Source organism: Lampris incognitus, chromosome 12 (genome assembly GCF_029633865.1).
Source record: "Lampris incognitus isolate fLamInc1 chromosome 12, fLamInc1.hap2, whole genome shotgun sequence".
Lineage (NCBI taxonomy): Eukaryota > Metazoa > Chordata > Actinopteri > Lampriformes > Lampridae > Lampris > Lampris incognitus.
The window spans coordinates 25,280,888-25,303,161 of record NC_079222.1 but is presented as its reverse complement, the minus strand read 5'-3'; the positions used below and the strand labels follow the sequence as shown (position 1 = coordinate 25,303,161).

At 43.2% G+C, this 22,274-nt stretch overlaps 1 protein-coding gene and 1 long non-coding RNA gene across 2 annotated transcripts; one reads left to right on the top strand and one right to left on the bottom strand.

Annotated features, from left to right (window-relative positions):
- Window positions 1-771: 771 nt before the first annotated feature.
- Window positions 772-21,304, bottom strand: oaz1b (ornithine decarboxylase antizyme 1b). Its single transcript, XM_056290605.1, is given in 6 exon segments — window positions 772-3,248; window positions 3,416-3,501; window positions 4,145-4,320; window positions 8,994-9,080; window positions 9,082-9,133; window positions 21,088-21,304. Coding segments are annotated over 6 exon segments (657 nt in total). The 5' UTR covers window positions 21,213-21,304; the 3' UTR covers window positions 772-3,117.
- Window positions 10,812-15,244, top strand: LOC130121732 (uncharacterized). Its single transcript, XR_008811089.1, has 4 exons — window positions 10,812-10,876; window positions 11,019-11,097; window positions 11,659-11,990; window positions 15,215-15,244. It is a non-coding gene; the product is annotated as an uncharacterized LOC130121732 (long non-coding RNA).
- Window positions 21,305-22,274: the final 970 nt, after the last annotated feature.

Below are 22,274 nucleotides of genomic sequence, written 5' to 3'. Positions count from 1 at the left end.
AAACTGGAAGCTGTCATGCCAATTTCCAGAATGTTTAGCAATAAAATTAAAAGTGGTGGGCTTAATGTATATCTATAGCAAAAAGCCCTTAATTTTAACCCACAAATCAAAAATTCAGCTAGGTATGCCATGAAGGAAGCATCATCGCTGCAGTTAATCTGAGTCATCATCAGATGCTTTGGAGCACTTTGAACGCAATTTTTAGATACAACTCTTGCATTGCTATTTTGGCTTTTAATAAAAAATGATTTAAACAAATCAGTTTGGTGTTGATGCAGAATGGTCCTACAAACTGAGTAACTAATATAAACTGAAGAAGTGGAGTTCATGTTCCTCTTGGATGCTTTTGTCCAGCAGTGTTTTTTGTTTGGAGTGTGCCTGAAAGCCCTCTTGTGGTACATAGGGCCACATGTGCTCCTTTCTGGTTCCTCAGAAATAAGCATCCTTCGCTTGAGCTTGTTCAAGCACCATAGCATTAAAATGGAGTAGGTAGGACATTCATCTCAGTGGCGGCTATATATCTGAACACCAGATGGTTTCAAGACAACCCTCATTCATGATGAACACTTCTTAAAGCAGGTCAATACGTCACTCTCCGAATTATGTATTGCTTTTCAACATAATACTGCACTAACAATTTGTGCATTGCTTAGCTAAAATGAAACCATGTCCAGTTTCAAGATTAAAAATCTTTATCCAATTTTACTTTGACGTCAGTAACTTTGAAATAAGGGGATGGGTGAGTAAATATATAGAGACAAGATATTTGTTTTTGTTTGTTTTATTATCACAGAAGCACAACAGGTACCACTAAGCAGGTGAACAAATTCATTACCAGTGAAAGTTAAAAGGAATGGCAGTCAAAGGGAAAAAAAATCTGTACATCACATCAACTTCTTTAGTTCCTCTAAAAACAAGATACTACAATAACATCAGGTGTACACACCAGAGAGGCAAAAGCACTTTGGATAATCCACTTTTCTTTCACTTTGTACCAATACACTCAATAGTTTGGAACTGAAGTGACAATCAGTCACACACAACAGCATTCACAATCCCTCCCAACTTATCTTACTAGTCTGGTCTGGAGGTTTAATATCCAGTTATGAAGTACCAATCATTGGGGTTGTTGCTCACAAGCAACATGTTTCACAAACTCTTCACACTTTTTAAGAGGAAAATGATGCTGGATGATTGGATTGATCCTACTGAAACACATGAAACTGTGGGACACAGCTGATGTCAACCTTTAGCCAATCAAATCAAAATTGGAGTACCCGAGTTTAAACCTGATGAGCTTTTTTTTGTTGTACATTCAAGAAATGAAGAATCCTCCTCAGGCCTATTATTAGAAAATTACAAACAAAACTAAAAATATGAAAAGTAGAATACAACACATTGATATCTATGACAATTGCAATATACTCCGAAAGTCCAAAACAAAAAGGTTCCCTCTTTAACTAACAAAAAGATACCAATTACTCTTAAATGATAAGCGAATAATAAAGATACATAGAGATAAATGAAGCTGGAGATACAAGTCTTAAAGGGAAATTTCACCGATTTTTTTTACCCCCCCCCTTTCTCCCCAATTGTATCCGGCCAATTACCCCACTCTTCCGAGCCATCCTGGTCACTGATCCACCCCCTCTGCCAATCCGGGAAGAGCTGCAGACTACCATATGCCTCCTCTGAGACACGTGATGTTGCCAGCTGCTTCTTTTCACCTTACAGTGAGGAGTTTCGCCAGGGGGACACAGCGCGTGGGAGGATCACGCTATTCCCCCCAGTTGCCCCTCCCCCCTGAACAGGCGCCCTGACCGACCAGAGGAGGTGCTAGTGCAGCGACCAGGACACATACCCACGTCCGGCTTCCCACCCGCAGACACAGCCAATTGTGTCTGTATGGACGCCCAACCAAGCCAGAGGTAACATGGGGGTTCGAACTGATGAGCCCCATGTTTGTAGGCAACGGATTAGACTGCTACGCTACCCAGACGCCCTTCACTGATTTTTTTTGTGTATGTACGTACAATCAATATTAATTAGTAATGTAGTCAACTGAAGCAATAAAGTCCTCACTGTGTACTCTGTTGATGGAGAAATCGGTGTTCTCCATCTCACCATCCTTCCCACAGCACCTACACGTACCAGAATGCATTTTGCATAAGCCTTTGTATAGCTGGCCATAAAATCCTCTGCGCTAGATTCATGCAACGTAGTTCAGCCAAGGGAATGAAGCTGTTTTTGAACAGCGTGTTTAGAGTACACTGGAGTATCAGAAACCCTGCTAGGCTGGGGGTCCGCGGTGGTGTAGCGGTCTAAGCATCGGTTTTGTGTCGATGCAGTTGCCCACTGGGGACCGGGATTAGCGCCCCGGTCTCGTCAGATCCGACTATGGCCGGACTCGATGAAGCAGCGATAATTGGCAACGCTGTCTTCGGGAGGGGGGCGGAGTCAGCTTGTGTTCGTCACATGAATGTGTCTCTGGGGGTGTCGGAAAAAGCAGTGGTTCGGCCTGGATTCGCCTTGTCACGAAAGTGGGGAGGCATCTCCTTTGAGACTGCCGGCCTTAGAGATGCAGTTGGCGAACGCATGCAGTACGAGGGTGGGTGTTTGAACTAAAATAGGGATCGATTGGCCACTAAATTGGGAGAAATCAGAAGAAAAAAAGAAACCCTGCTAGGCTGTAGTTTTTCTGGCTGCCAACTGACGTCACAACATGTCACTCGGTGGCCAGAAAAAAACTCACCGCCACTGTTTCACTGCTGCCCCAAAGATACAGAAATGACTGGGAACAACTGCAGGAGTTCTTCATGTGCTGTCACCGTAGCAGACAGACAGAGAGAAGGTGGAAATCGGTGAATTTCCCCTCTAACACTGGAACTTAAGCACAAAATGTTGGGGGTTCATTGAAGCTGATGTAAGCACTTGGATGACACGAAGAGGGGGAGGGGGGCTATAAGTGAACTGGGGCAGAGGTTTGGAGAGGCAGCACAGGAAAATAGGATTACATGGGGGTTGAAAGGTTTGAAAAAGCAAAAGGCAAATTGTGGAAAAAAGGGATTTATGAAATAACAAGGGAGGGGTGTATGAGCACAGATGTGGTGCAGAAAGCTACTCCTCATCAGAGGAGTCCCTGTCGAAGTTGTAGGCCATGAAGAAAACGTCGGGTCGAGGTGGGACAAGGGCATGGCCCGGTTTCACAATCTCAAAGCCCAGGAAACGGAATGTACGCACCAGCTTAGCTGTAAGATTAGTTTGGTGGCAACAGGGACAACAGAGTTTGCATGAGAAATTTAAGCTGACAATTGCATTATCTCTTATTCATGAACTTATCAAATGTCTCTTGATGAATATGAAAAAAGTGTTGATTTAAGTGTTGGAAGTAAGAAAGTAGGGTGTTAGCACTTACCAAAATCATCTCTTTTCTTGTAAAAGCAGACAAATACGCTTACGACTTTTAGGTGTTCTTCAGCATATCCAAGGAGAGCTGCAAAACTGGAAACAGAACAGACAGTTTATGTTTGCTCACATAAGAGAGTCCCTCATTGCAAGATGTGAAGGCTCTTTGTAATAGAGGCGTCCCTAATTCAAATGAGGAATTTACTGACTATTTTTGATAGTGTGGTTATGAATGGCTTCTTAACTCATCCAAAATATTGAAGGTCCGTACTATTTTAGACCCAGGGGGAAGCCAGAAAACCTCAGACTTGCCACCCTGACTAGACTGCAAACTCGGGCCCTTGCTGGCAAGGCAATGCTTAGGGTGGGCTTTTGAATCGCTTGTCTGAGATTCTTAGGCTAGGGGAGTCATTTAAAATCATACCTGAACAAATTCTTACACCGCCTTTTACATCACTTGTTTTCACTTGCTGAATTCTAATTATGACTGCATGTTTTACCCTGCCCCCCCCCCGACACCTGTTTTCTGTTCATATCACTCAAATTCTCATCTTCTAAGTTCATACTTATTGATCTTAAAGCACTTTATAAAATGTATTGAGGTTTTTAAATACTTAAGTTAAATCAGTTTTATAGTAATTATGATGATATACATTATGGATAACTTTATTAAGCTTTGAGCAACCATCACATCCCACCTCAGGCCCTTCACTTCTGATAAGCCCCAAACTATTCTCACCTCTCCTTGCTGCCTTCGGGAAGTGGGTTAAAAGGTGCTATCTCCACGTAGAGAACACTGCTGCTCAGGACAGCGTCCCACCGTACCGTCTTGTTAACAGTGGGGAAGCTTTGGAAGTGAAGTATCCTTGGACGACCATTCCCCGCTGCCTCCTCTGTCACTGTCAACTTCCTATCCTGTAATATATATATATATATATACATACATACATACAGACACACACAAAATATTAGAGTCCGAGTTAATAGCAATGAAAGTATGAAATTAGCCTCATTAAAACAGATGTCTCTCCATTTTGAACTATGATTACAAGGCAAAACAGATTGGCCCACCAGCTTGTTTTTCCTGAATCAAAATTTAAAAAAGGACGACAACCCATTGAGCATGTTTTGTAAACCGAGGCCATAATTCTCAGCTTCGGTTTGACACGAGTAGATTTTTATGATGAGGCAGTCCAGTAGCGTTATCAGTCTTGTGTACATTCTTCTGCTTAGTAAATTAACTCTTGACAAGTAGTCACATGGCAGGAAGTGGTTACAGCAGTTTTTCCTCATTGAGAGTGGTGGCAATGAAAGCTTTTGACACTTTTGTAGAACCCAAAGGAAGGGAAAAAAAACACAATACGACACAATATCAGGCAGTGGTATCAGTCCTTGTATCACATTTCCCGAGCTGCAACAAACCACTGCTCTTTGGTAGATGATTCGAGTAGAGCTTTAATGTCCCCACGGGGCAATCTGGCTTGCAACAGCTGTCAATGATAGTAAAATTGTATCCATACACTATGTACACACACACACACACACACACACATAAAACAGTTACACAGTTAGTGACAACATCACTGCTGTCATGGCCACCAGACCACCACAAGAAGCAAGAATCACATCCACAGACAGCAACAGTCCCATTCTGTTTCAAAAGCCAACAGCTGATGGAATAAGACCTCGTATATCATCTCTGTTTATGTTTTCCTGTTTCAACACACTTGTGAATGCTGTGACACACACACACACACACACACACACACACACACACACACACACACACACACACACACACACACACACACAAGAAGATTTGTGTACTTTTGTGGGCTGAAACCACTTTTTAAGGGAAAAAACTAATGACTATAAGTCATTCTTTTTTGGGGGGATTTTTCACCCCCTTTTCTCCCGTTTTGTATCCGGCCAATTACCCCACTCTTCTGAGCCATCCCGGTCACTGCTCCATCCCCTCTGACGATCTGGGGGAGGCTGCAGACTACCACATGCCTCCTCCTCCCCAGCGGTCATTAGGCGGCAGGCGGGGAGACACCCTGGACAGGCTGCCACAGGGCCCACACACACACACACACACACACTCACACCTAGGGACAATTTAGTATGGCCGATTCACCTGACCTACATGTCTTTGGACTGTGGGAGGAAACCGGAGCACCTGGAGGAAACCCAAGCAGACACTGGAAGAACATGCAAACTCCACACAGAGGACGACCCCCAAGGTATGACTACCCCAGGGCTTGAACCCAGAACCTTCTTGCTGTGAGGCGACCGTGCTAACCACTGCGCCACCCTTTAATTTAATTTCTCTAAAACATTTTATTTCTGATTTTTCCCTTTTTTTCCCCAATTTAGTCGCCAATCGCTCCCTATTCTCGTTCAAACACCCACCATCGTACTGCATGCGTTCGCCAACTGCATCTCTTCGGCCGGCAGTCTCGAAGGAGACGCCTCCCCACTTCAGTGACAAGGCGAATCCAGGCTGAACCACTGCTTTTTCTGACACACACAGACGCATTCATGTGACGAACACAAGCCGACTCCGCCCCCCTCCTGAAGACAGCGTTGCCAATTATTGCTGCTTCATCGAGTCCGGCCATAGTCAGATCTGACGAGTACGGGGCGCAAGAACCCCAGTCCCCAGTGGGCAACTGCATCGACACAAAGCCGATGCTTAGACCGCTACACCACCGCAGACCCTTTAATTTAATTTAACACATTTATGTGCCAATAATACATAAAGCAGTTTACACTACTATTGGCATAGCCAGGGACTCCCAAAAGAGTTCTTCCTGTGGCACGCAAAATACAAAAAAAATATATAGATATCAGCACCATGTTTGACATTTGAATAGGCTATAATACAACAATCCCCTATCAAATAATCAGAATCATGTTTATTGGCCATGTAAGTTAGCACATACAGGGAATTTTACTCCAGTTTCGTGGTCTCTCTCACGTTCCATTCTCGCTAACATGGATATCAGAATAGCTGTGAGAATATTTAATTCTAGTGAAGGCTGTTTTCAATAACTGAAGGTAAAGTTTGGCTCCGGTTTCTGTTGTTAGAATCATCCTGGGGACAAAGCTGAGGCAGACCCACTGTAATACTATGTTTAAGGTTTTGATGGGGAAAACGAGGACTACGATACATTGTTACAATGCTAACAGGCGACGGAGATGTGCTCAGTGAAAACTAATTAATTGATTGATTAATTAAGTTTCCTTTATTAATTTCCTTAGGGAAATTCAATTACTGCAAATTAACCCATCCTAGCTGTGCTCTGTGTAGCTAGGAGCAGTGGGCTGCCACCTTCATGCTGCAACAGGGGACCAACTCCAGTTATTTCCCCACTGCCTTGGTCAGGGGCACAGACCGGAGTATTATCTCTAACATGCATGTTTCTTTTGATGGTTGGGCAAACCGGAACACCCGGAGAAAACCCACCACAGACACGGGGAGAACATGCAAACTCCATACAGAGGACGACCAGAGATGACCCCCCAAGGTTGGACAGCCCCAGGATTCAAACCCAGAACCTAATTGCTGTGAGGCCACTGGGCCACCGTGCTGCCCATGCTCAAAGTCCTATGTCCGCATGTCATTAAAAACAAAACAACCATGAAGCATGTGAATAAATGCCACCTACGTATGAGTTACATATATTATATGTGACAGGAGACAGAAGCGGGGCAGGCTAAGCTAACTGCTAGCCCATGCAGACCAGCAGTTCATATAACACTGAGGGTGGTATGACGGCGGCCTCGCCTAGCGTTGACTGTGTTTTTGGTGTCGTCACGTGTAGTGTGGTGAGGTGTGTCAAATGTGTCTGGCTGGGGGAGCCTGGTCTGCTGCATCCGGTGGACTGCGGCACCATGGCCCTGCCTGCAGCTGCGCCCAAGGAGGAAACACCGAGGGTAGTCTGACAGGATGCGGAAGCGGGGCATGCTAAGCTAACTGCTAGCCCATGCAGAACAGCAGTTCCAAGTCATCCTGGCATTCGTTTGACAGTAAAAAAAAAAAGTTTTTTTTGACATGTTGGATATATGTGTTGTTGTAGTTTGGATATGCTTTTGGTTTTGTGTTGCAGTGCTGTGGGCTGGGGTAAACGATATTTTGTTTCATTTCATGTACTTGCGTACATGAAATGAAATAATAAATGTTCCTGATTCCTGATGTGCAATGACTATGCAATGAAACACAACTGATGTTGCATATTCCGTTTAAGGTTTATCCAATTCCTATAATTGAGGGTAGTATCAAGTATACAAAAGTGGGGGGGGGATAAACATGATGGTGATGGTGGCAAATCTGATGTGATTTTTATTTCTTTTTTTCTTTCCCTGCTCTGGGGTTTGCACAGCCAGCAATAAATGTTTTGTGTTTTCAGGACCTGGCAATAGCTGGTCCATAGCCCGGTACCAGTCTATGGCCCGGTCACTGGGGACCACTTCTTTAGATTGTTTGACATATTATGAAATAAGCACATTAAATATCCCTGCTTTTAATGTTTTATTTTATGTGGTGATTACACAGCACTCCTCACCAAGCTAATAATTTGCCCATTTGCTTTTTTGTGTTCATAATGCAGTCGCTAACAACAGCGATCAAGTTACTGGTCAGCTGCCGCCGAGACGTAAAGTAGGCCATTCTGGATATTTTTTGCATTGCATATCTAAGACAGCTTGTTGTAGGCCAACACAAAAATGACCATGATAGCTTACATGCAAGCAATTCCAGAAAAATAGCCAACTTGTTTTCATCTCCAGTATGCATAACCTATTTCACACGCACATTCTTTAACATTGGCAGAATAACTTTTCCAGCACCACTGTTTACACACGCAGCTTCTATTGATAAGATTTCGGGATAGCGTTTGTTCACACGACACGACAAAGCCTTCTGTCTCATTACACCTCATTCGTGCAGGACGTCTTTATTTTATCACAGGACTACGGTATCTGTAACCGTACCAAACAGCTGCCTATTAATTTCAGCATCTGCACGGACAGAAGGTAGCTCTCTTATTTCTAGGTCAGTCCAATTTCCAGACATGGTGTACAGACATTTTTAATGTCTGGAAATTGCTCTAACTGGTTTACAAATATATCTCCCGCTACAGACAGGCCTGCCGTGAGCAAGCTGCAGATGTATTCCTCATGATTGGTTTTTTGGTTCCCATAAAAGCATTTTATGTATATTGGCGTAGCCCTTTGCGAATATGACCTGGCAATCATGCAGCCTTTGTACCAACTATAATACCAAATTCCAATTTCCAAATACGTTACGAGGGCTTGAGCCAGCAACTCACAATTACAACTTTTCTGGAACATCAACTCTGGCTCTTGCTCACAATAGACTAACAAGGAAAAGTGCTGGAAGATTTATGGTTTAGAAAGGGGGGGGGGTGCGTTGTAGCTTTTTTGATTTTTGCCTTTGTGGTTGTTTAAGCCAGCCGCATGAGTAGCAACATTTCCATGTCAGGATCCATGTTTTTATTATGTGTAACAGCTTATTTTCAATGTACCCATTATGTGTGTGAAAGAATGCATGTGTTCAGACTCACGGAGTAGAGCGGCTGAGCTGAAGGAGTGTGATCCCGTGTACCATTCCCTCGCCCACCTGGGATCTTCAGGGGTGGGAGAGGGACATCAGGAGCACCACAGAGGCCCCGGGCCGCGGGTACTACTACAGTGCAGGCACAGGCTAAAGATGGGGGTAGTAGAGAGAGAGAGAGAGAGAGAGAGAGAGAGAGAGAGAGAGAGAGAGAGAGAGAGAGAGAGAGAGAGAGAGAGAGAGAGAGAGAGAGAGAGGTTTTGACACCACCATAATCTGTACTTGTATTTGCCATTCAGCTATGACCACAGAAAATGCATGCATCTGATACAAAACCACTTTAAATGTATCTAAGAAACTCATTCAGTTCATTATCAGTAAGTGATTTGAGACAAAGGACAGCTGTAACATTGTATCATGTACACTGAAAGGATACAGGCTTTTGGCAAATATGCTTATGTGTCCCTGGTGTGTAGGCGAGTGCAATATACTGCATACTTCAACTTATCCCAAGATTTCTTTAGTGATTCCCCCCCCCCCCCTTTTCTCCTCAACAGTAGGCCAATTACCCCACTCTTGAGAGCCATCCTGGTCGCTGCTCCACCCTCTCTACCACATGCCTCCTCCAATACATGTGGAGTCGCCAGCCGCTTCTTTTCACCTGACAGTGAGGAGTTTCGCCAGGGGGCGTAGCACATGGGAGGATCACACTATTCCCCCCAGCCCCCCCCCCGAACTATTGCCCCGACTGACCAGAGGAGGCGCTAGTGCAGCGACCAGGATGCATACCCACATCCGGTTTCCCACCCGCAGACACGGCCAGTTATGTCTGTAGGGATGCCCGACCGAGCCGGAGGTAGCACAGGGATTTGAACTGGCGATCCCCATGTTGGTACGTAACAGAATAGGCTGCCACGCCACCCGGACACCCCAGTCCCAAGATTAAGTTAGGATGATTTGCACAATTCATATGGTTTGTTTGAGTACAACATGTGCCATTCAAAACTAAGACTCCCAGCCATCTGTCAAGCAGTTAGTTCGACAGGTGATTGATGCAGATATCTTTGATTTAAAAGCATACAAAACACCATATATACTGACCAACAGTACAGACCACATGACATAGTCTGTTATAGCATTCACAATATAGACAACTCTTGCACACCTATTTTCCACCTACTAACCAATAACATGAACAGCACATGAAGTCAGAGCCACTCATAGCAAGGGCTGACCATATAACGACCGCCAACCATTTAACAAGGGTGAAGTGTTTGATTTCCTCTAATCTTTTGAGGGGATTTTTGGTAATCCACGTTAATTATATTAATGAATGTTATTTACAAGCCATTAGAGCAAAGTAGTTTTGAGACCCATTTCAGAAAGCTAGATGAGCAAGTTGTTGAGAAAGGTTAGGATTTTGATCTGATTACGGCTCACTTTTGAGCTAAGGATGGGATGGTAATTTGTACTGAACTGTATTGTATTACACACTATTGAACATATAGTTGTGAGAGCAATTCATATATGTTGTTTGCTTACTTTTAATCTTTGACCATGCATGACCTATACCATGTTTATTTCACATTGCTTAGATAAATGCTTAAAGTTCATGTATAAAGTTTCTTCTCCATGTGAACAAATAAAGGCCTATTGTTAACTGTTGGTTGATAGCAGAGGAATGTGTGGGAAACTCATTGAGTGTGACAAGACTATACACGGTAATTGGAGAAATGGCCTTGGTGGGATGTGAGCTGGCAAACATGCGATAAGGAGGTTGCAGAACGGATAACTACCCTATAAGAGAGACTGTACTGTACTGATTGGCGCGGATTCAAACATCTAGGCTTGTGCGTCATTTTCACTTAACATAGACTAAAGAGTGACAATACTGTAAGATGTTTTTGTCTCGCTCCTCATTAAACGTCTGAGTGGAATTAAATAATTACCACGACAATTTGAGGGCTCGCCCGGGAAGCCTAACTCTTTTCCTTCTTTGAACCATTCTCTGCACGGTTTAAATCTGGCTGGCCAGTTTGGTGAAGGGGTTGAAAAATCGCCTAAGACCCAGGAAGTCTACCTCCCCTGAGGACAGCTCGTAACCGACTCCTGAGGTGAGAAGAGACTGTTTGTGAGATTGTGGAGACAGGAACTGTGTCATATGGCTTTTTATTTAAATGAGTATACAGTACTGAAGACCAAGGGAAGATGCCTGAAGGTAATGAAATTCACTTTGGGGTGATGACCCACTGGCGAAGGAAATAATGAATAATGTCAATTGAATGGTCAGGACAGGAAATTTCCAGGTAAGAGTGACTGCAGGTTAAACGAATGGGGGGGAAAAACAAGCAAACTTTTAACTGACAAGTCTTGTCTGACAGAGGCAGAGGAAAATTGTTTTAAAGATATGGTGATGACTCCTGTGAACAGCTTTCAATGTGGGGAAAGAAATTTGGATTTCTTTAAAGTGGTAGTTTGTCTGTAAAACAGCTGCAAAAAAAAAAAACTGCAGGATAATATGGAAAAATATGAAAGAGAAACAGGGAAAGATAGTTAAGTAGATTGGAAAGCATTCATGATGTGGAAAGAGGAGGCAGGAAAGAGCAATAGGTAAAAGAATACTGAAAAGAGATGCAAGGGGGGGGGCAAATAATCACAGTCCTCAGCTTTCACAGATAGACCTGGATCTCTTCCCCGTCTCAGCCGCTCATCAGAAACCCGCAGACCAACAGCAATCTGCCGCACAGCAGCCTGCCCATCTATATCAAGAGACCCAAGACCAACTGGCTGCAGCAGCAGAGCCCGTCACACAGAGCCCGGTGACCGCCCACCTCCACACCAGGCGGGTACAGCCGAGGCATTATAACTGGACAGACAACGCCGATTATCGCAGCCATGTAAAGGGACTGTGTGGCAGAATGAGAGACAGTTTCCCTAGCCCCTGATCATTGGGCAAAAGACTGTACCGAACCAAGAAAGAGACCGGGACCCACTGGATACACACGCGGTGTGTACACTGATGATGAATGCACCCCCGACATATCACTTACTTATGCACGCGCGCGCACACACACACACGGCAGCTGTGATGCATTCAACATGATAAAAATTAGTAGATTTGACGTTTTATTCGAAATGATTTTAGCAGTGGCAGAAAACATAAAAAACAAAAAAAATTACATTTTAGTTGACTCCAAAGCTACAGGTTCAGTAATAAAACAAAATGACATTCAATTTCCCCCCAAAATTGAGTGGTAGATATATATTAACACTGTAGGAGCATCAGGCATTGCAGCAAGATAATTATACACATCATTGCCAGTTGTCACATAAGACTGCGAGAAAGAGAGAGAGAAAAAAAACACTCTTTCCTCTTTTCCAAATGTTGCCCTGTAAATCTGTTAGCCAGAGATTTTATGTGTGCATTGGGCTTGATACTGCATTGTACAGAGGAACAAATCAAAAGTCACTAAAGTATCAAACATTCCAGGTCAGTATGTACAATCAGGGCGTGGCAAGCCACTGTACATATATCGATGGGATCTGCCGCCGTCAGGGCCAAGATCAATAACCTCCGGTTTGCTTAAAAATAGCACACACTCACATGTCACCACAATACATTTTTATACAAGAATCTGACTTGCATGTCACAGCCAATGTAAGTGAAGGAGTTGATGGGTTTGAGAAAGTCTGGTTCAACCAAGGGAAAGACAGTAATCTTATGACTAGTGATTGGATGGATTGGGATGATTGATGATATGTGTGCATTGATGGTTGTGCTGACCCCCGCCGTAGCCCAGCTCCACTGGGTGTATAACTTAACCCCACATGTGTCTCTAGCCAAAACACGTGACATCCGGTGGAAGGATTTAGGGCCGTGTGTCGCTCAGTGTTCACAAGACCGCATGTGGAAGACTAGGGGAGAAGGAGTGCAATACTCACCCCAAATGTAAGCATATATCCCATTTCAGAGCACTTTTATAGGAAAATGGGCTGTGCATTTAACACAAAGTAGTAAATTCAACTTTTTGTTTTTAAATTTATTTTATTACTTTATTGGTCTTGTGGGGAAATTCTTCCTCTGCATTTAACCCATCCTAGCTGTGTAGCTAGGAACAGTGGGCAGCCGCTGTGCAGCGCCCGGGGACCAACTCCAGTTCGTCTTGCCATGCCTCGGTCAGGGTCACAGAAAGGAGTATTAACCCTAACATGCATGTCTTTTTGATGGTGGGGGAAACCGGAGCACCTGGAGAAAACCCACCGCAGACACGGGGAGAACATGCAAACTCCACACAGAAAGGACCTGGGATGACCACCCCCCACCCCTCCAAGGTTGGACAACCTTGGGGTTCAAACCTAGGACCTTCTTGCTGTGAAGCGACAGCGCTAACTTGAGGGGGTGGGAAAATTTCCCTCAGTTAACCACTGACTCAACAGAGTTGTAAGGAGTGCCACAAATTTTATGGGCAACAGCTAATTACAATGTGGGGTTTGTTAAAGGGGCTGAACCCCTCCATGTGACACCCAAGAGCGCATACTATCCATGTCAGGCACAATATCTGCTCAAACCAGAGGCAGTAATGGGTATAACACCAGTGTTTAATAGTTTGCTGTATAACACCAGTGTTTAATAGTTTGCTGTCAGCAGGAATCAATATCCCATGTGCTCATTCACCAGTGAGGATGCCTATCGTTCCAGTTAAAAGGATAAGGCCGGAGAATCAGCCAGCAGAGTGGTGATTCATGCAAGATTTACAAGCAGTAAATGCAGCAGTGTCCGTGTGCACCCAGACTCTCAGTATTGGTTTGCTTTCACGTTTAAGGGTAAAACATATATGTGGACCAGGATGCCACAAGGTTAAGTAGAGTCCCCAGCAGTCTACTCGCAGGTTTTGCATGCAAGTCTAGAGAGTTTAGGTCTTCCAGCAGGGAGCGTGCTGACACAGAGTATGTCGACAACTTGATGAGCTGTTCATCAACAAACAAGCTAGTGGGATTGGTACCACTGAATTGCTAAAACATCTGGCAGAGTAGGGCCACAAGGCCAGTCTGAGTAAATTGCAATTTGTCTAGGAAAAAGTCATCTTTCTAGGAAATCTAGAAATCTCTAAAAAAAAAAAACGTTTAAACACTGAACTCCAAATGAGTGGAAGCCATCCTCAAAATCTGAAAACCTTTCACTAGGCAATTAATGTCATTTTTTAGGGCTAACAGGCCATTGTAGACAGTGGATATGCGACTATGCATCCCTGGAGGCTCCACTATTATTTATTATGCATGGCCATGGACTAAAACCAGCTGACAATGTGACGTAGACAGAGGCTGCTGACGCAGCTCTCACTCAACTAAAACAGACTGACTACCACGGCCACTTTAGGACTGCCTGACCCAGACAGACCATTCACACAGACTGTGGATGGAGAAGAAGGTTTTATGATGTCTGTGTTGATAAGGCAGAGACAGACAAAGAGAAAAAAGAAAAAAATGCAAGTGAACATATGTAAATAATGTATGGCAGTCTGAGGACGGACGTCAAATTATTTCCAAAATTTTTGTTCAAAATGTTTAATTTGTTTAAAAAATAATACAAGAGGGCAAATCACACAAGCCTCGAGTCACCCTCCCCCTGACCACCTATTTGATCACCTAAATATGGACTTCACTGAACTAACACCATGTGAGGGAAAGAAATATTGTCTTGTGATTGTTGATATGTTTTCTAAGTGGGTTGAAGTTTTCCCTACAGGAAAGGCAGATGTCTCCACAGTTAGCAAGTAGCAAAAGTGCTGGTAAGAGATTATTCCCAGATGGGGGATACCATGGAAGATCAGCAATGATAATGTAACTCGTTTTGTAAATAGTGCTATTAAGCAACTTTCAACATTTTTGGTTATCAATCTAAGGAGACACTGTATCATGTATTGTATCATCCACAGAGTGGTGGAGCAGTTGAGAGAGACAATGGGACAATTAAAAATAAACTGCTCAAATGTTGTGATGAGACAGGACTCACATGGCTAAAGGCAGTAGCATTAGTGCTGACTGCCATGAGAGCAAGAGGAAGGGCTGCAACAGGTCTGTCACCTTTTGAAATCCTCACAGGCAGATGCATGAACACTGGAATAGCCCTTCCCCTGCAAAAGCGAGTCCTCGGCTCAGACCTCATGGGAGCATGCAATGCTTAATCATTGTGTGCAACTAAACAAAATACTGAGCTTCATTCACATGCAGGTGAGAGCAGCACTTCCACAGCCAACAGAGGGTCAGCTGCACGACCTGAAGCCAGGAGGTTGGGTGCTGAGGTTACAACGTTACAATCGGGTGCTGATAAAGGACCTAAAGAGAAAAGATTGGAGGAAGCCCCAGCCCCACCAAGTGATCTTGACCACACCTACAGTGGTGAGGTTGGAGGGGAGAGTCAGCTGGACACACACCAGCCACTGCAAGAAGGTGCCATCACTGGAGATGGAGGTCCAGGGTGAGAGACCCGCTCCACTCACAAACGAGGAAGAGAAGTAGACGTGGCCAGCTCTCACTGAGGTTTAAAAACTTACCGAGAGCCAACGTTTGCTACGCTATCAGAATCAGAATCATGTTTATTGGCCGTGTAGGTTTGCACAAACATGGAATTTGACTCCACTATAGGGGAAAACGTTATTTTATCTAATGGATCCTGATTAAAATAAGGCACCGTTGAGACACTTTGTAGTGATGAGGCCAGCAGGCAAGCAAGCAGGCATCCTTTTATGAGAATGGGGTTTGGTCTCAGGAGAACGATGTATTGTTTCGCAATAATAACTATTCTGATTGTCGGTCCCGTTTTATGGGTTTTGGATTCTCTACAAGATAAAAATGTTGTAACAACAACCCCTGTTACATTCTCATCCACCACCTTTCGCCCTCACCACAGCCAAATTGCCAGAGTTGCAGATGGCAGGAGTTTAATGTCTTTTTTATGTAGGAGAGACACGTGTGATAGAGATAGCTGTTAACCATAAACCCTACAGTTCACCCTGGTCAGCCAGACAAAATTCATTGGTCATGGATAAACGGCAATCACTATCGTGATGCTACAAGTGGAACAGGATACTGTAAAGTGCTAGTTACAGACCAACTTACAGATGAGGGCTTGAAACAGTCCACAGTCTGGTGCCAAAAAGATGGAAAACCCACTTGCCGTATAGATGCAGATTGGCCAGGGCATCAATCACAGATATGTAAAGATATTGCTATCTCCACAGTAGCCACTCAGACTTTCAAACCCCTCTAATGCCTGTAAGGCACTTTGATACCTATAGGGTAAATCTGGTTATATCTAAGATGAAAAAAATAGGCCACGTCTTATAAATTTACTAACTGTTGCATTTGTCAACAATTACTTACATTGTCTCAATCACCTATGGTAGTTCCAGTACCGTTTTCTACAGCAGACTTTAAGGTATTCAGTATTAACCTATTTGACACCTCCTCAGTCTGTTATGTCTCAGGGCTTATTCATTATTATGATCTTATTATTATTGTTATTATTATTATTAACTGATAGTGAGGTAGATATAATCTTATTTGCCTTGTCTGAATTCAATAAAGTTTACAGGCCATGTGAATTGAACCACACAGTATTGTGGAAGGTATCTAAATTTGAAACAATGATAAATCCAATGATTCAATATTGTGTAGAGTTTCTGGCTGTACCTGCTAACTGCAGTAATGACATAACAATAACAATAACTTTAGTTATATTGCACTTTTCTAAAACAATGTTATAAAGTGCTTTACAAAGAAATAAAACCAGACAAGGCAAAAATAATATAAATAAATAAAAACATATCAAACATTTGTAAAAGCTTTCATAAAAACAAAAGTTTTAAGATGAGATTTAAAAGAAGCTGGAGACATGGTTTGTCTTAGTTCAACAGGAAGAGAGTTCCACAGTGTGGGGGCTCTAACAGCAAAAGCCCGATCACCCTTTGTAACAAACCGAGACCTGGGAATAACCAGCAGGGCGCCACCTGCGGATCTTTATGGTCGAGAGGGCGTACACCAGGTCAGTAACCAGCATGAAAATGTTTGAACAGTAGAGTACACTATAGACTGCAGTCACCTGACCTTGTTTACAGTTGATAATTTAAATCACAAAAACAGGTAGGTAGTAATTTTTCAAAAAAAAAGTCTTCATTATGGCCAGTGTATATGAGGGTTGAGCACTTGAGCAACATAAGATTGCCAAGCTTTATGGTTCTACTCTAGGGTTATTGGCAATGCACATAAGACATATGCCACGTAGTCAACATCAGTGATCAGTGCCACAATTCAAATATGTTGACCCTCGACAGCTCCAGATCAGCTGGAAGCAGACACTTACCGAGGATGTTGGATTTTGTAGTACCCATCTGGGTTATTTGTATCTGGCAGTGTGAAGTGGCAAAGGCCATTTTAGATCATGCTGGATGCCACAGTCATAGTGAGCTAACAAACAACATCACCATCGAAGTTTGAATACACGTGTTTATATTTCTTGTTGCCAATATACGCAATTTAACAACTGACAGCGGACACCCGTAAGTCATTTTCATTACAACCGGCCGCTAAAAAACTGAAGCTAAAATAGTTTCATTTTTATTTTGTTAAGTAGGTAATAGGGATGGGCATGGTTAATCTGTTAATTGAAATGTCAACTTTTTTTTAGGCATGCTGATTACTTTAGCTATTGATATTAATATTTTCAAAAACCAAATACCTTTTAAAGGGAGCATTCTGTTCTATTTTAATTGGTGGTCTGAGATTAGCAGTGGGATCTTGGAAGTTTTGGGGGACCCGGTAAACATGGCGGCAGCACAAAAGAGAACACGCAGCAGAGTGTGGAAATATTTTGAAGAGATTGATCGTCATTACGGTCAATGCAAGATATTTGGCATCAAACTGTTATACTAGTTCAACGACGACAAAGAGATATCATGCGCAACAAAAGCACCATGACAAATCTCTCGATGAAGGAAAACAAGCAAGTATGGCATCCTTTGTTACTGTTCAACACAAGTGTGAGTTCAGTAAAGGAGCAGATAACACAGCTCATCACTTCAATGATTATGAACGAGATGAAACCCCTTAATTTTGTTGTGGAGGGAGGATTTCATGATCTCATGGAAGACAATTACAGCGCGGGTTGAGAAAGAACACAGCAACAAAGTTGGGGAATTAAAATCAGACCTTTTGTGCTGTCAACAACATGGCCTTTACCACTGATGGGTGGACCGCCCTTACAACAGACTTATATAACTGTATCATGTTCCTACATGGAGGGATTAGAAATCAAAACTGCTGTCCTACAAACTCGCAGCACAGATGAGAGACACACGGCCGAAAAAATCACCGCACATCTTCGAACTGTCACTGAAGAATGGGGACTGATTGGAAAAGTCCGTGCATGCATGCATGATAATGCAAAGAACACGGTTCTTGCAAACAAGACTTTGGTAGAAGAATGGGAATCATTGTGCTGTTATGCCCATACACTTCAGCTTGCCATAAATTATGGTTGTGGTAGCGCTAATATGAGCCGTGTGGTGGTGGCTTGCAGCCATTTAGTGCCTCATTTTCACCATAGTTCCACTGCAACAGATGCTTTGAAGAGAAAGCAAGAGTTTCAGAGTTTGCCTAACCACAAACTGATACAGTAATTTCGCACACACCAAAATTTGGTGTTCGACATGCTGGACCAGCTGCATGAGCAACCATGGGCGGTGACGGCCACATTGTCAGACAGCAATGTCACCAAAATCGGTGATGCACTGAGCCTGGAACTTACTGATGACACCTGGCAGACAATGAAGATATGTTGCCAGCAGTCAGATCTCTGAAGTGTGTGACGACAGCACTCTGGAGTGAGACACACATGTGCATCTCAGCGGTTTATCGGTGACACACAACCTCATGTACAGGCACCTACAACCTGTAGCTGGAGAATCTCTGAAGGTAACAGAGTTCAAACGGGCTGTAACAAGCTCTCTCGAGAGGCGTGTGATGGATAAAATGCCTCTTGTTAAGTTGCCATAAATACATAGACCATACATTTTATTTTATGATGTAACTAATTAATTAGGCCTAATTATTTAACATCTGTTTGATAAATTGACTTTTCATTAAAATAATTATTTTGTGTGTTAACTTTCTAAGCTCAGCACGGTGGCGCAGTGGTTAGCGTAGTTGCCTCACAGCAAGGTCCTCGGTTCGAGCCCTGGGGTAGTCCAACCTTGGGGGTAGTCTTGGGTCGTCCTCTGTATGGAGTGAGTTTGCATGTTCTCCCCATGTCTACGTGGGTTTCCTTTGGGGTACTGCGGTTTCCTCCCACAGTTCAATGACATGCAGGTCAGGTGAATCAGCCGTACTAAATTGTTCTTTGGTGTGAATGTGTGTGTGTGTGTGTCAGCCCTGCGACGGCCTGGCAGCCTGTCCAGGGTGTCTCCCTGCCTGCTGCCCATTGACTGCTGGGATAGGCTCCAGCATCCCCGTGACCCTGAGAGCAGGATAAGCGGGTTGGATAATGGGTGGATGGACTTTCCAAGCTTTTCTCATACAGACGCCTTATTAGACACAGTGCTGTTGTTTTTTGTTTTTCTTGCCCTTTTGTATCTGTTTAAGTGGGAGAGTACTGCTGGCGTCGTGTTTGGCTGCCGCTTCTCCCTCTCGGAGCCCCCCTTCCCATCTACCCCTGTATGTTTTTGTTTGTTTATCTGTTGTCTTGTAAAGGGACTTTGTCTTGAGTGTTAGAAAAGCGCTATATAAGTTTGATTTATTATTATTATTATTATTATTACTTATTTGTAAAAATTCAATGTCTAATGTCTTTTTTAGTACGAATTTGTTGTTTTATTCATGCTTTCTAATACACACTTAACCAGATAAACCAAAAAAAATAGACGAAAAAATAGAAGTAAGCCATGACAAAAGTAAGAAAAAAATAGAAATGAGTAATTCGCAGCTTCAACCAATTGCAAAGGAGTCTGGTTGAGCCGACTCGGCTGCAATTTTTTTTAGTGTGCCTGGAATAGAGGAGCCTTCCATTGTTACGGTGTCTAACCTGCCGGTATTGTACGACATTACACGCGAAAGCTACAAACCGCTCCTCAAGAGATGCTGCCTGGCTGGCAGTGAGTCGACAGCCAGTCATCGGACGTTGATAAACGGAAAACGTATTACTGACATCGGTTCATATTTCGCGGTTGACAAACACAGCTTGTACAACCATGTTCTTCCTTCGTGTTTGCCCATAAAACTATGATAACATGAACAAGTGAGACAATTAAGTGAAACATTTATTTATCTTTGCCTGGATTTCGGTGTACGTTTTCCGGTCGTAAAACCGACCGCTCTTGCGTGACCGAAAACCACGACTACTCAGACGGACCACAACGCCACAAACTGATTTCCGTGTGCGTCACATCCTGCACTGCCCATATTTGGCATGGCAAAATACGAATTTCGCCTCGGCAGCAGCGTTAGCTTATTAGTGAGCGTAGCCTGAGTCTATACAGCGCATTTCGTAAATTCAAATGCAGTGCAGTGCGCCGTGCGGATGGTTCGGTGGCATACCTGACGACAGATTCAAATAAAACGCCTAGTTGTGGCTAGTTCCCCCGTTACTTTGGGCTTCATAAAGACATAACAATTAAAATAAATCTTTTATCTGTACCCAGTCCCATACAAACGTTTACGACGCCAACGGAATTTGACCCGAGATGAATTGGGAAGTTATTTTCAATTACTCAAGTTGTACCTCGCTACCTTGAAACTGATGCAAATGGGACAGAGCGTTTTTGTCAGCATCCAAGTTGAAGAGACATTCGCATTCGGAGAAAATACGTAAAATGTACATTCAGGGAAAATACGTAAAACACCTTCGCAAATAATACGAATTGAAAACAAGACGGTTAAAAGGACAGGCTATTGTTTACTCCAGTTATAACCCCCCCGTATCCTCCGCTTTCGCACTTCCGTAGCTACCAAGCTAGATAACGTTATCGCAACTTCACATGCCCATCCCCCACGCCGCGGATAGCATCTGCCTTCTGCAAGCTAGCTTTCTTTCCCCCCAACGTTTCACTTACTTGCCAATCATGTCACAAATGCTACTACTCAAATCCACCATGGTAGTGAAATGCTGTTGTTTTCCTTCTTTTTCACGGGCAAAGCAATGACTATTTAGGATCCGCTGGAGGTTGGATTTTACCATCCGGCCTCGGATAGAGACACGACGCGCTGGCTGCACTCCGCAATAGTCGGCAGGGGAACGACTCAACAACAGGGTTGACCGAGAATAGACCAAGTCAGCAGCGTCCGTTTGGCTACGCAGATTAGGGGAAACGCAAGCCTGCAGTTTCTTTAAGGAAATTCAAAGTAAAAGCCATCTCGCCTTGGAGACGTGCCCACTGAAAATGATGTTCACAGCGTTTTAAATATGACAGATGACAAGATAATAAATGACCTAACACTAATTAGAAATGTAAATCCGACAGCAGACATGGGGAAGATAGTCGTAGCAGGCGTTTGTTGGCGTGCATATTTGAACTGGTCTCGCAGTTAATCACGTCCATGGTTTGCGTAAATCTCGTCGTGAGAATCGTCGTCCTTGCGTGAGAAAGCTGTATTTCCAAAAGGTTTTTGGAAAATCTGATAGCAGCTTTTGGAGGTGACCGCAACAGAAATGGAAAAATTAAAACGGTGGTTTGACAAAAAAAAAAGTCCTCAAATCTGGACAAAACAATGTTTATGTTGTTTTGAAATTATAAAATAAACACCAAAGTAAAAGCAGTGATTGGCATGGTCCAGACTAGAAAGAGAATATGAAAATAAATTCCTAGGTGTGATACTAGACCACAAAATCTGCTGGAAACCTCACATAACATATGAGCGAGCAAAGCTGGCGAGGAGCATTGCAGTCATGGGAAATGCAAGTCACATTCTGGATCATAAATCATTGTACACTCTGTATTGTTCATTTATTTTACCATATGTGATCTATTGTGTGGCGGTGTGGGGTAACACGTACAAAACCAACCTACAACCATTATGTATACTACAAAAAAGAGCCATAAGGGTAGTTAATAATGTAGGATATTGTGAAAAACAAGCTATTTTTGAAGTCAAGTGCCTGGAAGTTCAGGGATTTAATAGAATTTAACACAACACAAATAATATTCAAAGCAAGAAACAATCTGCTACCGAGTAATATACACAAATATTCTCAGATAGAGAAGGGGAATATAGATTGAGAAGGAAATTAAACTTCAAGAAA